This window comes from Schistocerca serialis, chromosome 3 (assembly GCF_023864345.2).
Source record: "Schistocerca serialis cubense isolate TAMUIC-IGC-003099 chromosome 3, iqSchSeri2.2, whole genome shotgun sequence".
Classification (NCBI taxonomy): domain Eukaryota; kingdom Metazoa; phylum Arthropoda; class Insecta; order Orthoptera; family Acrididae; genus Schistocerca; species Schistocerca serialis.
In genome coordinates this window covers 420,772,285-420,787,536 of record NC_064640.1, presented here as the reverse complement: position 1 = coordinate 420,787,536, position 15,252 = coordinate 420,772,285, and the positions used below count along the sequence as shown (strand labels likewise).

General features: G+C 41.4%; 1 protein-coding gene across 9 annotated transcripts in view; it reads left to right on the top strand.

The window, feature by feature from the left end:
- LOC126470298 (phosphatidylinositol 4-phosphate 5-kinase type-1 alpha) overlaps window positions 1-15,252 on the top strand; it is a 311,070-nt gene that overhangs the window by 119,918 nt on the left and 175,900 nt on the right. For 7 of the 9 annotated variants that reach the window (XM_050098063.1, XM_050098062.1, XM_050098064.1 and 4 more), the window contains one exon: window positions 5,903-6,157. The exons of the other annotated variants lie outside the window; for them this stretch is intronic. In XM_050098063.1, coding sequence (XP_049954020.1) covers window positions 5,903-6,157 — 255 coding nt within the window. The remainder of the gene's footprint in view (window positions 1-5,902; window positions 6,158-15,252) is intronic. 9 annotated transcript variants of the gene reach the window in all.

The window sequence follows — 15,252 nt, the reverse complement described above, 5'->3', positions numbered from 1 at the left end:
ATTGGGAAGGAGGGACCGATGACATCACTGTTTAGTCCCTTAAACACACCTACCCCAACAGACATAAATATGGCATGTTGTGAGAATTTCATCATTTCATTCAGAATTTGAAATGTTAATTGGGAATTTGCATTATGTTTTAGGATTGCTGTGTATCACAGTGTCACAGAGGCTTTTTCCCATTTAGTTCAATGTATAATGTATTCCAAAGCGAATGCCCAAAATCCAGAGAACTCAAAGAGTGTACTTACCTTCAGATTCACTTTATTCCTGTTGTGGGGAAGTGGTGATAAAAATGTTCAGTGTAATTGTGACTTCAGATAGATAATTTGTTCAGTTTATTACTGCAAAATAAACTGGGAAGGGAGTGGACATGCACTCATTCGTACAAGAAGACCAGAAAAATCAAACAATGATTGCTGTGGTGTTGTAAAACCAGAAAGGAATTTTGTTGAAAGAAATCATGCAACAGACCCTAACAATGGCATCAGAGATTCGTGGTACAAATACTAAGAAACATTTCAAAAATCAATTAAAATAATGCAAGTAATGTTCACCAAGGATATCACTCACCCACCTGACAACTTGGTGGCATATGCTGTCACTCTCACAAATGTTTTGCAGAAGCAATTAAACGTGACAGTTTAATTATCCCCCCCTCCCCACCGTGTTCATGTCTTTCACTACTTTGTGCCAGATAATTACCAATTCTCCTGGAAAGTGGATGACCAGTGGACCTATGTAATGCTTGAGAACTGTATCTGATGGATGGAGTTGCAGCCATCTAGGTATCCTGTCCGGTTTCTCATGAGGAATTAGAAAAGCTAGTGAAAAAGATGGAGAGGGTCTAAATTTGGTAGTTTATTGTGTGGTAAAACGATTTTGATCTCCGATGAAAACCATTTGTGTACTTTTAGCTCTTTGTACACCATAACAGAGATTAGTTTTGGTTTGTGAAGGAAATTTCTGGGGAGTTCAAAGAGATGGATCCAAAATTGAAATCCTGACTGACCCTGAAATTCAGCAGTTAAGTAAGGGTTTTGTATTTGGAAGTCATGTCGACATATTACAAATTAAACAGCTTAAGTTAATGTAAATATGTGACAAAAGGCAACAACAATCAAGAAACCAGAGTAATTAACAGTCATAGCCTACTCACTGTTTTGGTAGTGTTTCACAGAAAATACCACTCTCTTTGACACTCTCTCTCTCTCTCTCTCTCTCTCTCTCTCTCTCTCTCTCACGACACGCCACACCTATTAATTCACGATGTCACCATATTTAAAAGCAGCTTAATGAGGATTGCTTGTGAACTTTTTGCTTCAGCTGTTAACAGAAAATAGTCCTTGCGCTTTGAACATACATGTGTTGTTAACATCATGGGACCATCACTACATTCTGTTGATTTGAACTGTCCATGGAGAATAGTAATATAAGAAGGCATGTGAAGGGTCCTGATGTACCCCAGTTAACACTAAAAGGGAACTGCCTGTGTGCATATTTGCTTTCTTTGAGCAAAGTCAACACAAATGTAATTTTTTTTAAAAGGGAATTACAATTAAACTGGTAGAATGAAACTATTCAGGTTCCATGTAAACACTTCAAACATCCTCTGTCAGTTGTAAATGAGGATAGGCAAAGAATGATTACATAATTATTTGATATATCATTGTCTTTCCTAAGACTTGTATTGTCTTTCTTGTGGTATGACACATTAAATGACATTACAGCGAACATGTGTTGCCTGACAAAAGGGAACGCTAACTATATATACAGGGTGAACCAGAATGCCACCAAAAAACGTTCAGATGTGATGGTAAGGACTAAAACAAGGAAACAAGTCTGGTAAATATAGTCTCTAAAATGCACCTCTTAAGAGCTGTGAGCACTTGTTCATCTTTGCTACCGAATGCTATTTGCTTTCCATATTTTGGGAAAAAAAAGAGTCCATTAAACATGGACTCTAAACTTTGTACCTTAAAAGCTACGGGCAGTTGTTCAGTAGAAGAGATGCATTTTACAGTAGCTAAGATGAACAAATGCTCGTATCTTGTAAGGTATGCACTTTTAAAGACCCTGTTTACTGGACTACTTCTCTGAAAGTTTATGGGTGGACACCTGCTTTACCCCCGCCCCCTTCCCAATTATAAGTTCAGTCTAAACAAGCGTAATGTATCTTTCTATTCATGATATGTCCAAGACAGGACTTCTGAAGCACGGGTCCTGACTCACGTAGTATATACAGTCAGCTTCATGCATAATGCATGATTGGGCCAGAGAAATAGTAGTATGTGGTCCATATAAGGCTTGCACGTTCTAAGCGGTGCCTGGAATGTGCTGAAGTAAGGTGCAAATTTAATCCCCAAAACTTTACTGGCACTGTAGCTGCTGTTTAGTACAGCCACACTTTGCAAAATCTGAAATATATCTATTATTGTACCATATTACCATACTTAACGTTTTTTCAGTATCATGCTAAAAAAGGCATAATTCTGTTGTAGATTTTTTTATGTTTTCACTTGTTTTGGACCTTTTGTGGAAGGTCTGCTCCCTCTCTAATAAACCTTCAATGGAATGATTTCTGCTGCTGATTTCTGTGATGGGAAAGTTAATTTGGTCATGTCACATTTACCTATCATGTTTGTAAATTCGAAACTATTGTGCACATAAAAAGTGCTTAGAAAAGGTCTAAATGAATGTGAGTGAAACTTAGAGACATTGGAAAGGCATCTTGACTTCTGTGTCTGAAGCTAGGCAACTCTAAGATGGTAATATACTGTTTGTCTCACCCCTCCATGTTCCTCAATTTATATGCCTCATTTGACCATTAAGAGGATGGTGTGGATCCTCCAGCATGTGTATTTGTTCTGCATTACTAACCACTTGCATGTTATTCCCTGCTTTGCATTTTCCTTAAGTTTCACTCTATTCCTCGGGTTGTTCCACAGTGCTGCAACAATCATGATGATGAGTGTATAAAATGAGGCTTTATGTTTTTTTAATTATATTCTTTGTCAGCACAGTAAAAGATTTTTCAATGTAGAGTAAATTTTTTGTTGATATATCCATCTTATGTATATGTTTCACTTAATAAAAGCTTAAAATTATTCAGCAAAGTGAACTGTTGACCCAATGATAGCAGGAACTAACATGTCACGAGTAGTACACCCTGTCCCAGGTCAAAATGGTGCTCATTGTTACCTGGCAGTACAATCACAAAAAGTTAAATTGATGACAGTGTTGACAGAAAAGGTGGTGGAACATGAAAAAAATGAAGTTGAGGATGAGCAAATTATGACAGAGGAGACATAAGGCTGAGTGAAGTGGGATTTGAGTATATGCCCGAAAGGAAGAACAAAGTGCACACAGTAAATATGTGATTGACAGTATGGATAAATGTGTTGTTAGGCACCAATTTCTGCAATATAGTGAAAAATACAACATAATACTATCTTTGTGAAAACTTCACAGCTTTGATCTTACAGAACAAGGCTAGCAAAGAATATTGTTCAAGCTATAGTATTTCATTTAATATGATGCCGAATAAACATGTCAGCAGGATTGAATGAAATCAGATGTTTTCAAAAAATATGCGTTAGTTTTTTCACAATAAGGATCAGAATAGGATTGGGGAGAAGAGAAGTTTGTGGCACAACTTGACCAGAAGAAGGGATCGGTTGGTAGGACATGTTCTGAGGCATCAACGGATCACCAATTTAGTATTGGAGGGCAGCGTGGAGGGTAAAAATCGTAGAGGGAGACCAAGAGATGAATACACTAAGCAGATTCAGAAGGATGTAGGTTGCAATAGGTACTGGGAGATGAAAAAGCTTGCACAGGATAGAGTAGCATGGAGAGCTGCATCAAACCAGTCTCAGGACTGAAGACCACAACAACAACAACAACAACAAGGATCAGAATTAAAGTGCCCAATGCTTTACTGAGACGAACCGTGGATCCATACTTATTACACTGTAAATAAATGTTATTGCAGTGACAGTGTCCAAGAAAGAATTCAGAGCATAGGCATATAGATGATTGGCATGGTAGAGTTCCACCTGTGAGAAGACTGGAGTGTATGCTATTACTTCCTCCCCCCATCTGTTTCCCGGCTGCAACATGGTGGTTCTGCCGCCCTGGCTGGGTCTTCCTTTCACTTTGCTGGTTAATAATTCACTGGGAAACTGTCTTGACAGCTGTTATCATTATTGCATGCTGACTACTATCTAGACAGTTGATATATATGTTTTGCATATTTTACATTTTGTTCATTGCTAAGAACCTCAAGCCTCACATCTAGCAACTTCCTCATTTAATTTGTACTAATTTCCCCTCCTTTGTCTACCCCCGCCTTTGTCTACCCCCCCTTTGTCTACCCCCCCTTTGTCTACCCCCGCCTTTGTCTACCCCCGCCTTTGTCTACCCCCGCCTTTGTCTACCCCCGCCTTTGTCTACCCCCGCCTTTGTCTACCCCCGCCTTTGTCTACCCCCGCCTTTGTCTACCCCCCCCCCTTTGTCTACCCCTCTCCCTCCCGTTCTCCCTCCCTCCCACCCTTCCTGTACCCCTCCACCTCACCTCGCCCACTCCTGTATTCCTCGCCTCACCCTCACATTGTCCCCTCCTGTATTCCTTGCCTCACCCTCGCCTCAACCCCTCCTGTCATCCTCGCCTCAACCCCTCCTGTCATCCTCGCCTCAACCCCTCCTGTCATCCTCGCCTCACCCCCTCCCATCACCCTCGCCTCACCCCCTCCCGTCATCCTCGCCCCACCCCCTCCTGTCACCCTCCTCTTCCCCCTCCACCTCCACCTCCCTCTCGTCTCTCCTCTCCTCTTCCCCCTCCACCTCCCTCTCATCTCTCCTATCCTCTTCCCCCTCCACCTCCCTCTCGTCTCTCCTCTCCTCTTTCCCCTCCACCTCCACCTCTCTCTCGTCTCTCCTCTCCTCTCCCCCCTCCACCTCTCTCTCCTCTCCCCGTCCCTCTTCTCCACACTCCCTTCCTTCTTCTCCCTCTCTTCATTTCCTCTCTCCCTGCCTGTCCCTCCCCTCCATCCCCTCCACCTAACCCCTCTGCTACTGTTCCCCCTCCATACCCCCTACCTAACCCCCCTGCCATTGTTCCCCCTCCACCCCCGCCCCTCTCTCTCTTCTCTCTCTCTCTCTCTCTCTCTCTCTCTCTCTCTCTCTCTCTCTCTCTCTCTCTCTCACACACACACACACACACACACACACACAACCTTCCTTCCTTCTTTCTACTATTTATATTTCTCCATCAAAGCGTATTTTCATCTGTGAAGGGAATAGCAGCAATTCTGTGTGCAGTGTTCAATGCTCCTGCTTTACTAAGAGTACTTCGTGGGCTATTTAATATCCAGTGTTTAATAAGGTAGTAGGTTAATTTCAAAAATATGAAAGTATGTGGTTTACAGTAACTTACACAGCATCATATCTGCTAACCACTCAATATACTGTTACTTCAGTAATGACTGTCATGTGCTTTCTCTGTACTGCTTACACTAATTTCTCTTCTTGTAAATTCCTTTTATCTTCTATCTACAAATTATTTATTTGCAGACTTGAAAATAAGTGAAAGTTGTTTTTACTTGTGTAATTGTAAGTTGCTCTGGTGTTTATGTGTATTTTGATGGACGTCTGTTTTAAGTTAGTCGTATACGTGCTTTCTTTTCTTCCTGTTGTTGCTTGTACCTCTGTAAGTTTTAGTTACAAGAAACTTGTTTGAGAATGGACTGTTTTCAAGTGGTACACCATTCCTGTATATGTCAATCTTTAGTTGTTTAATAGTTTCAGCAACTTTTTTATGTGCAGCATTGTGTATATGTACAGCATGTTGACACTCTTTCTTCATCTCTTGCTTTCTCTTCTGATTGTGCCGGAACCACAGGAAGCCCACCTGGAACAGTCGCTCCTACATCCACAAGTGCTGTAGCCGTAAGCTCCCCTCCCTCATCCACTCCGCCCTCATATCCCGCAGTGCTGAAGGATCGGCCACCGAGCTTCGGGAAGAGCGGCCAGCCCCCTGCTGTAGCCATTAGCACCGTCACATCTAGCACTAGTGGCAGTGGCAGCGGTAGCGGTGTGGCAGGAGCCCGGGTGCCACCTCCCGTCCCCCCTCGGGGGTCCCCGTTCGGCAAGCGAGGTTGGCTCGTGTGTGGAGTGCAGTAGCTTTGCATATTTTATCTTAACACTCCCAAGCTTTTACATTTTGTGTTGCAATATTTGTAGTTCAAAGTATGTAAAGTAGAAATGTGTGTGCTCATTTGAGTCCGCATCCTCAGATCAGCTTCCTGACAGTCGTATCATATTAATGCCCTTCTAGGTGCCTTGAGTATGCACATCACATTTGAGACACCAAGAAAGGGGGAAGTTTTAAGAAATTGTAGTCGCTGAAGTCAGGCATATCATTCAAAGCGATTGCTTGATAGGACACGTTATAAGACAACAAGGGATCACCAGTTTAGTATTGGAGGAAAGTGGGGGGGGGATTAAAAATTGTAGGAGAAGACCAAGAGAGGAATACAGTAAGCAGATTTAGAAGGATGTAGGTTTGCAGCAGTTATTAGGATATAAAGTAGTTTGCACAGGACAGAGTTGTGTGGACAGCTGCTGAACCAGTCTTCAAACTGAAGATGACAACAACATTCAAAAATTGATGAGCTGTTTTGAATTGAAATGAGACATGAATTTCATGAATTGGGTAGAGAGCAAGATCTATAGTTTAGCGGGGTTTCTGAGGAGGGCTAGCCTGTACAAAAAGTAATTTACAGATCCCTTGTAACATCTGTTATCAGCATTATTTTTCTTTCTGTCATAAATGAATAGATTGGGAACATTCAAAATTCTTTCACATAATTTGCAACAAGCTTATTTATTGTAAGAGAATGACAGAGATGCTCAGGTGGCTTCAGTGTAGACATAAGAGGAAAGTCATCATGCATTTGAGATAATGATAGTTGCTAACTTCGTAGAAACTTTGTTTCAGTAGAGGACACACAGTATATTATTACACAGTGCATTAAGTGCCAAACAAGGACTGTAGTGATGAAACTGGGGAAATTAAAATGTACAGACACAACATATATGTAATTTTCTGTGCAAAATTTATGAGCAGTTTCGAAAGTGACATACACTTGTCCTTGTGTATAGATTTATAAGTAAATCACTGAAAATGAATTGAAACGGATGAAAGGAAAACTAAATTAAAACTGCCAGCAAAATCAGTGTCTTTCTGTCCACACAGCTTTTCTTATTATTTTTCATGTGAGCTTCTGTCAAGAAGTTCTAATATCTGTATGCATATCTGGGATGACTTGTGTTTAATTACATTACCTCAGTGCTTGCACTTTTTTTATCTGTGCATTAGCTTTTGCATGAGCTGCCTTCCTAGTGAAAGGTAACTGTTCATATATCTGTTTTCAGTAGTGTTATTTATTTTAATCTTAGTGTACAGTGAGAACTTTGTAGAGCAGAGTTTAGTGATAGTTTCTATTTCTCTTGTTTATACTCCGTGTGCATCATAACTTTAGTAGTAGTGCCACTGGTGAGTAATTTTCTCTCTTTCTGGGGTCTGTTCTTTCTCAGTTAGTCTCAACTGCTTTTTTTGTATATTTCTTTTTTTGTAATTTTATACAGTTTTTAAGCAGCACAAAATGGGTAGAACTGTACTGTCTGTCTGGAAACGGTTAGATTCTATTCCAGCAATTGTTGACAGGCTTTAGGTTACTGCTTTAACCTGCAATGACATTGGGGTACCAGTGGCAAAAGTTGACACCTTCAATACCATCAGAATCCCCTGGAAACTCCATTGTCACTACACCTTACAGTACGTAACATCCAACCTGTCTGCCTTCATTTCAGGGTGAGTGGCAGACTGTGTTAGCTTCTCATATATTTGGGAGGAGAGCAAAAGTGGAAACTGGCCACACAGCTGTTCCCTTTTGTCTTATCAGGAGGTACAAGTTGCTACTCATTGTTGATAACACGTCTTGAAGCAGCATGGAATGGTTTGTGTGTTAGGTTGTTAAGAGCCCATCAGGGAAATAGCAGTGAGGTTGGGAAAGGAGGCTAGTGTTTACTCAGTATGATTACTGGGAGGTCTCATCCTGGGTCCTGAGAGTGCTCTTGCTTTCTGTAGGTATTTACTGAAATAGCAAATCCAGCTAACAATTCACACACAGTGCAAGTAGTAAGGTCCCAAACATTTCATTTCTTCTCTTATTAAAGGTAATAATGCCCAAATAGTATTAGGAACAGAAAGTGAGTGAAAACTGCAAGTGCGTAGCAACAAAACCCAAAAGCCAGATTGGAATATATATCACGAGGATCGATAATACGCAGGTGAAGTTAAGCATCAAAGGTGGATCAAACGTGCTAATCGCATGCTTTTATAGACCACGTGTGTCAAGAGCTGTAGTGGCAGACTACTTCAGAGAAAACTTGCAGAATTTTGTAAGTATATTTTCTGAAAATGTTATTGTAATAGGAGATTATGTTCAGTTTGCCTGCTATAGAATGGGGGAATGGTGAGATCAAAATTGGTCCCAGAGACAGATATTTGTCTGACATTATTCTGAATGTGTTGTTCAAAAATTGCTTCTAGCAGATACAGAACCAACTTGTGAGGGTAACATCACAGATCTCCTAGGGATAGACAGACTAGAACATTTCAAAGCAGTTAACATAGAGGAGGGCATCAGTGATCATAAGGCTGTGATAGCATCAGTGTCTATGGATGTTACAAGGAATATTAAGAACATTAAGAATATATCTTAGTGTGGGGAGAATGACAGGATAGAATTTGTTGAGTATCTAAGTAGTCAACATCAGTTGTTCCATTTTGAGGACAAAGATGTCAAGCACAAATTGATAGAATTCAGAAGCATTATTCACTACTCCTTAGACAATTATGTGCAGAGCAAGGTTTTAAGTGATAGGGAAAAACCCACCGTGTTTTAAATGAAATTGAAGCCGACCTGACAAACAAAAGCTAAACAAAGTGAAAATAACTGCAAGGAGAGCAGTGAGAGAAGTGTTCAGTGAATTTGAAAGTAAAAATTTTCCAACCAGTCTGGCTAAAAAGCCAAAGAAGTTTAGGTGTTATGTAAAGACAGTAAGCAGATCAAAATCTATTCAGTCACTCAGTGACCATGCAGGCAACAAAATGGAAGACGACAGAGAGAAAGACAAAATCTGGATTCAGTCTTCCACAGAAGATCATAATACAGTTTCTTGTTTCAGTTGTTGCATGAATGCCAAAATGGGAGATAATGAGGCAAGTGATTGCGGATTAGAAAAGCAACCACAATCACTTAAGAGTGGAATGACATCTAGACCTGATGAGATACCTGTAAGATTCTACAGCAATTATGTGAAAGGACTTGCTCCCCTTCTAGTAGTAGTTCATTGTAGGTCACTGGAGCGACAGAGGTCTCCTAGGCACTGGAAAAAAGCACTGGTCATTCCCATGTTCAGGGAGGATCATAGCACAGATGCACCTATATTGTTGATGTCAGTCTGTTGTAGAATTATGCTGACATATTATAACATTTTTGGAGAATAAAAATCTCCTCTGTAAAAATCAACATGAATTCTGCGAACAGAGATCTTTAAAACTCATTTCGCACTGTTCACCCATGAGAGCCACAGTGCCATAAACATTAGCAGCCAAGTTGATGCCATGTGTCTTCAGGGCTACATTGATACAATGGTCCTGTGTCATTCAGTGAACAAAATGCAGGCTTCCCAAGTATCTAACCAGACATGTGACTGGATTCAAGACCTCCTTGCTGGTAGAACTCAACATGTCACTCTCAACGGAACAGAATCGACAGATGTGGAGGTAATGTCAGGAGTGCTCCAAGGATGCATGATAGGTCCATTAGTGTTTACAGCATACAGGGTGGAGAAAAATGGTGTCATGAAATTTTAGCCCAGGATACCTGATGCCAGTAGGAACCAAAATTACTAATGTTGTGTAGGTCAACAACGCACAATTTTTATACTACGGGAACCTGGCGCCACGCGAATGTTTATCTGCCAGAGATCACGATGTATCCAAGGCGGCCTGCACGCTTGGTGGTAGCTAGCCAGCCTTCCACTCTGGGGGCCTGGAGGCGAATCTGCCTGGGTCCCGACACATCCATTTTAATTTCATGATAAAGCATACCGGGAACAAACCCATCAACAGAAAGTATTTCACAAAGTGTTTTGGCCCTGTAAAGGCCCTTTCTTGTTGCGAGGACATTGTTTACTTAAAGCAGGTGCTTGAACTGGCGACCCTGTGACGCCACACAAGCTTGGTATTGTCGAACGGTGTTTTGCCAAATTCTTTCAAAGGTTCCTGGCATTCTCCTGATGGGATTAGCGCCATTGTTGAATGCAATTCATTAATTCCTCATCATTTCTAGGTGGTTCACGTCCGGGTGGTTGAACTAGAGCCTTAGAGAATCCCCACAGGAAAAAGTCTGATGGCGTGAGGCCTGGTGATCGCAGGGGCCATGTCCTACAAGCACCTCTCCCAGTTATCTGGCTATCAAAGGGTTCATTTAAATATCCGCGCAAAGCATGACTGTTATGTGGGGGCACCCCATGATGTTGCAATCGCATGTGTAGCCGTATGTCCAGGGGAACATCTTCCAGCAGGCCAGGTTGAGTTTCTTACAAAAAGTGAAGGTAATTTGCCCCGGTAAGCCTAGGAGATATATGGACCAACCCAATCAGGTGGCCATCCACAATGCCTGCCGAAATGTTGAGCGAAAATTGTTCCTGGTGTCCATGGATGCACATGACGTGAGGATTTCCTCTTGCCCAGTAATGAACATTTCGAGTGTTATAAAGGCCATCCCGATGAAAGGTGCACTCATCAATAAACAACACAATGGTGGGGAAGTTAGGATCTTGTGCAACACATCACATAAACCACCAGCAAAACCCTAGCCTGTGTTCATATTCCACCACAGGATTTAGGTCTCGGACAGGGTAGAAACAAAATTGATGCTGGCCGTCATCCCTCAAAACCTCCCAGACTAACCGATGAGTGACCTCCATGTCGTGTGCTAGAGAAAAGTCTCTTAAAATGCAGCATCCAGTCATGTTCGAGATCTTCCAGCATCACCATGATATCCCGCTAACGATCCTGTCTTGCCAAGTTGCTGGTGAATTGCTGTAAACATTTGCGGGTGTGGGTGGCGTCTTGGTGAATACTGTTCCTCATACAACCGTCGAGCTTCATGCGCATTACCGTTGGCTAGTCCATAAACAAAAACCATATCTCATTGTTCATCAAAAGAATACTGTGTCGCCATGCTTACTGTATGACAAAATCACAGGTGGTGTGTGTGTGTGTGTGTGTGTGTGTGTGTGTGTGTGTGTGTGTGTGTGTGTGTGTGCTCGAGCTCCAAAGTGTAGATTACGTGAGAATGCCTGTGATGTGAGGTGGAGACAAATAGCAAGACCTATTCGACACGTGTGTGTATCACGTTTGGGCAGTGATGGGGCGAGGGATGTTTGTATGTGCGAACCGACAATCATAACGCTGCCTGTGTCAACCGATGAATGGCAACAGGGCAATCCACAGCCAATCGGAGTGTGTGGCTCCAAGTTTCCATAGTTTAAAAATGGTGCATTGTCGACCTACACAACATTAGTAATTTTTGTTCCTACTGGCATCAGCAATCCAGGGTTAAAATTTCGTGACACAATTTTTCTCCACCCTGTATATAAGTGATCTTGTGGATATCATTGTAAGCTCCATGAAGCTGTTCACATATGATACAATTGTCTATAAAATGTTAGCAATACCAGAAGATTGTAGCAAATTGCAGGAAGACCTGCAGAGGGTTGACTATTGTTGCAGGAAGTGGCAGTTGAGCCTGAGTGAAAAAAGTATCATATTACACATAAATAGGCAAAGAAATCCACTGCTGTAAACTTATGCTTTTGGCAACAAATCACTAGGAACAATAACTGCCATTAAATACCTAGAAGTAACTATCCAGTGCAACTTAAATTAAAATGACTGCTTAAAAATAATTGTAGGAAAGGAGATGCCATGGGAACAGTCATAAGGAAATGTATTTCATCCATGAAAGTAGTAGTTTACAAAACACTGGTTCAACTGATTCTTGAGTGTTGCTCATCAGTCTGAGACCTTTACTAGATTGGATTATTAAAGGAGACAGAGAACATCCAATGATGTGTTTCATCATGGAATCATTTAGTCAGCATGAGAGCATTATGGGGATACTCTACAAACTCCAGTGGCAGTTGCTGCAAGAGTGTCATTGTTAATCTCGGGGGGGTTTATTATTGAAATTCAGAGAGAGTACATTCTGGGAAGAGCCCGGGCAACATACAGTATCTCGTAAAAAGTATCCGGTCACCTCTGTGTAATGAGGGATTGACCACTAGATGCAAGAAAGATGGACCCGCTACTATAAAAGGATGTGTGGGGGATATTGTGTTGTCAGAATGGATCGGTCAGGAGAGCGCACTGACTTCAAATGTGGACTAATCTTTGGATGTCACCTGAGCAACAGATCCATCAGGAACATTTCAACCATTGTACGGCTGTCCAAGAAGACTATTGATGACGTGATTATGAAGTGGAAATGCGAAGGAAGAACCACAGCTAAATCAAGACTAGGCAGGTGTCAGATACTGATGGACAGGGACTGTCAAACATTGTGGAGGGCTGTAAAAAAAAAATCTTAAAAAATGAGGAGAAGCAATCACTCATGAATTTCAAACTGCTGACAGCAGTTCAGCTAGCACAGTGACTGCATCTAGGAAGTTAAAAATACTGGGGTACAGTGGTCAAGCAGCTCCACGTGTAAAGAGCAATGCCACTGGACAAAAGATGACTATAAGTGTGTGATTAGGGGTGTTCAATCACACCATATCATGTGGTACTCCAATGGAAGAATTTGGGTTTAACAAGTGCATGGAGAGCATTACCTACAATCATGTATAGTGCCAACAGTGAAGTATGGAGGAGGTCGTGTTACCGTATGGATCTGTTTTTTGTAATTAGGGTGTAGCCCCTGTATTCCACTGAAGAAAAAGCTAAATGCAGAAGGATATGAACACATTTTACAGTATTGTGTACTGCGTACAGTGGGGGAATAGTTTGGAGACAATGATTGCTTGTATCAACATGACAATGCATCCTGTCGTAAAGCAGTATCTGTGACACAATGGTGTGTGGACAGTAGCTTTACTGAAATGGACTGCCCATGGTCCCAACTTGAATGTAGTGGAACATCTTTGGAATGAGTTAGAACATCAACTTTGCTCCAGACAACAGTGTCCATTATCATTATCTTCACTGGGTTTGGCCCTTGAGGAAGAATGGATTGCCATTCCTCCACGGACATTCCGATGTATCATTGGAAGTGTTCCTAGCAGAGTTGAGCCATCATTTAGTTAAAGTACAGACACACCCCATATTAATTTCCACTAATAAGTATCAGGATACTTTTGACCAGATAGTGTTAGTTCTTATCGTATACTTCTCACAAAATTACCACAGTTTTCAGCTGTGCGTGGGTTAAAAAATGCATTGTAACTGATATTTCATGGCACATGTGGTTCATGTATGTCCGATACGACTGAAGTCAGGTTCCTTTGGGACAGACAAGTGCTCTTCTGATATTTCATTAAACCATCCTGATGTAGTTCTAGAACACTGTGTTGATGAATTGTTTTGTCAAATGTACAGATTTTCATCAGAGCGCTACTGGCAGGGAGAAAGATGCACAATATGCAAGCATATCCACAAATTTTATTCTTATATTGGACACTTACTGATAGATTTACATCCCATTTCATGCTTAATAAATACTTTCCACGTGAAAATACCATCACCCATCAAGACTGCACTCTGCTGGAAAATGTGATCCATTGGCTCTCGCACATTTTGTGCACTTGCCAAGATGTGCTACTGTTTGACAGTTCACACGATGTCTCTTGTGACAATCTTCATGTGCTGTGACATGCTGTTCAGGAAGTATTTGTGAGAATGTGATTTACATTAAAATGAGAAATATTCAAGCTTATTGTCAAGAGTGTGAGAGTAGTTCGTAAGTGTAACAACATTCAAGAGTTCAACTAAAAATCTAGTTATTCAATCCAACTGGGTATTCAGATTGACCAGATAAAAAGTAAACACTGTCATTGACTCATAAAATTTGAATGTTTTATGTAGTTGGTGCATACAACAATGAGACAAAACATTATGACCACCGGATTAATAGCATGTTTGTCAATTTGAGGAACACAATAGAGCAGCGATTCTACAGGGCATGGGTTTGATGTACCTTAGGTAGGTTTCCAGAGGTATGTGGCACCAGTTTTCTATTTGTAGGTCATTCATTTCCTGTAAATTATTGGTTGGTGGTTTGTGGATGCGGATTTCGTGCCAAGTAGCATCCCAGATGTTTCATCAGGTTCACATCAATTGAATTTGGTGGCCAAGACCTTAACGTAAGTTTAATATCATATTCCTCAAACCACTGAACCATGATTCTGGTCTCGCAACAGGGACAATTTATCCTGTTGGAAGATGCCATTGCCATCAGGAAGACATGAAGAATGAAGTGATGCAAAAGGTCCACAGTAATAACGGAATCCACAATTGTTTTGGTTCCTTTGATTACTACCACAAGTCGCGTGGAAGCGCAAGTGAGCATCCCCCACTACGTAATTCTGCCATCGCCGGCTTGTATCTGTAGTGAGGTGCATGTTTTGAGCAGTTGTTTGCCTGAATGACGACATATCCAGACAAGACCATCGACCTTGTGTAACAAGAAACATGATTCATCTGACCAGGTGACGTGTGTCCATTGGTCCACAATCCAGTTTCAATGATCCTGTGCCCACTGCATTCATAGTTGACCATGTGGTTGGGTCAACATGGGGGTCATCTGCTACAGAGCCTCATGTTCAACAATGTGTGCTGATTGGAGTGCTTCAAACACTTGTTGCAGCATCAGCATTGTAATCTTTCATCAGATAAGCTGCAACCCCCTATCTTACTTCATAGAGCAGGCAAGTCTCCAGTGATGAGGCATGGACATCCAATACCTTATCATTTACTTATGGTTTCATTGTCATTTAAACATTTTTTGTGAAATGCTCATGGCAGTAGCACACAAACAGCCTGTCAGCTTCTTCATTTCTGAGATGTTCATTCTCAGGTGCCAGGACATAAGAATTGGCCCTGTGTCAAACTTGCTT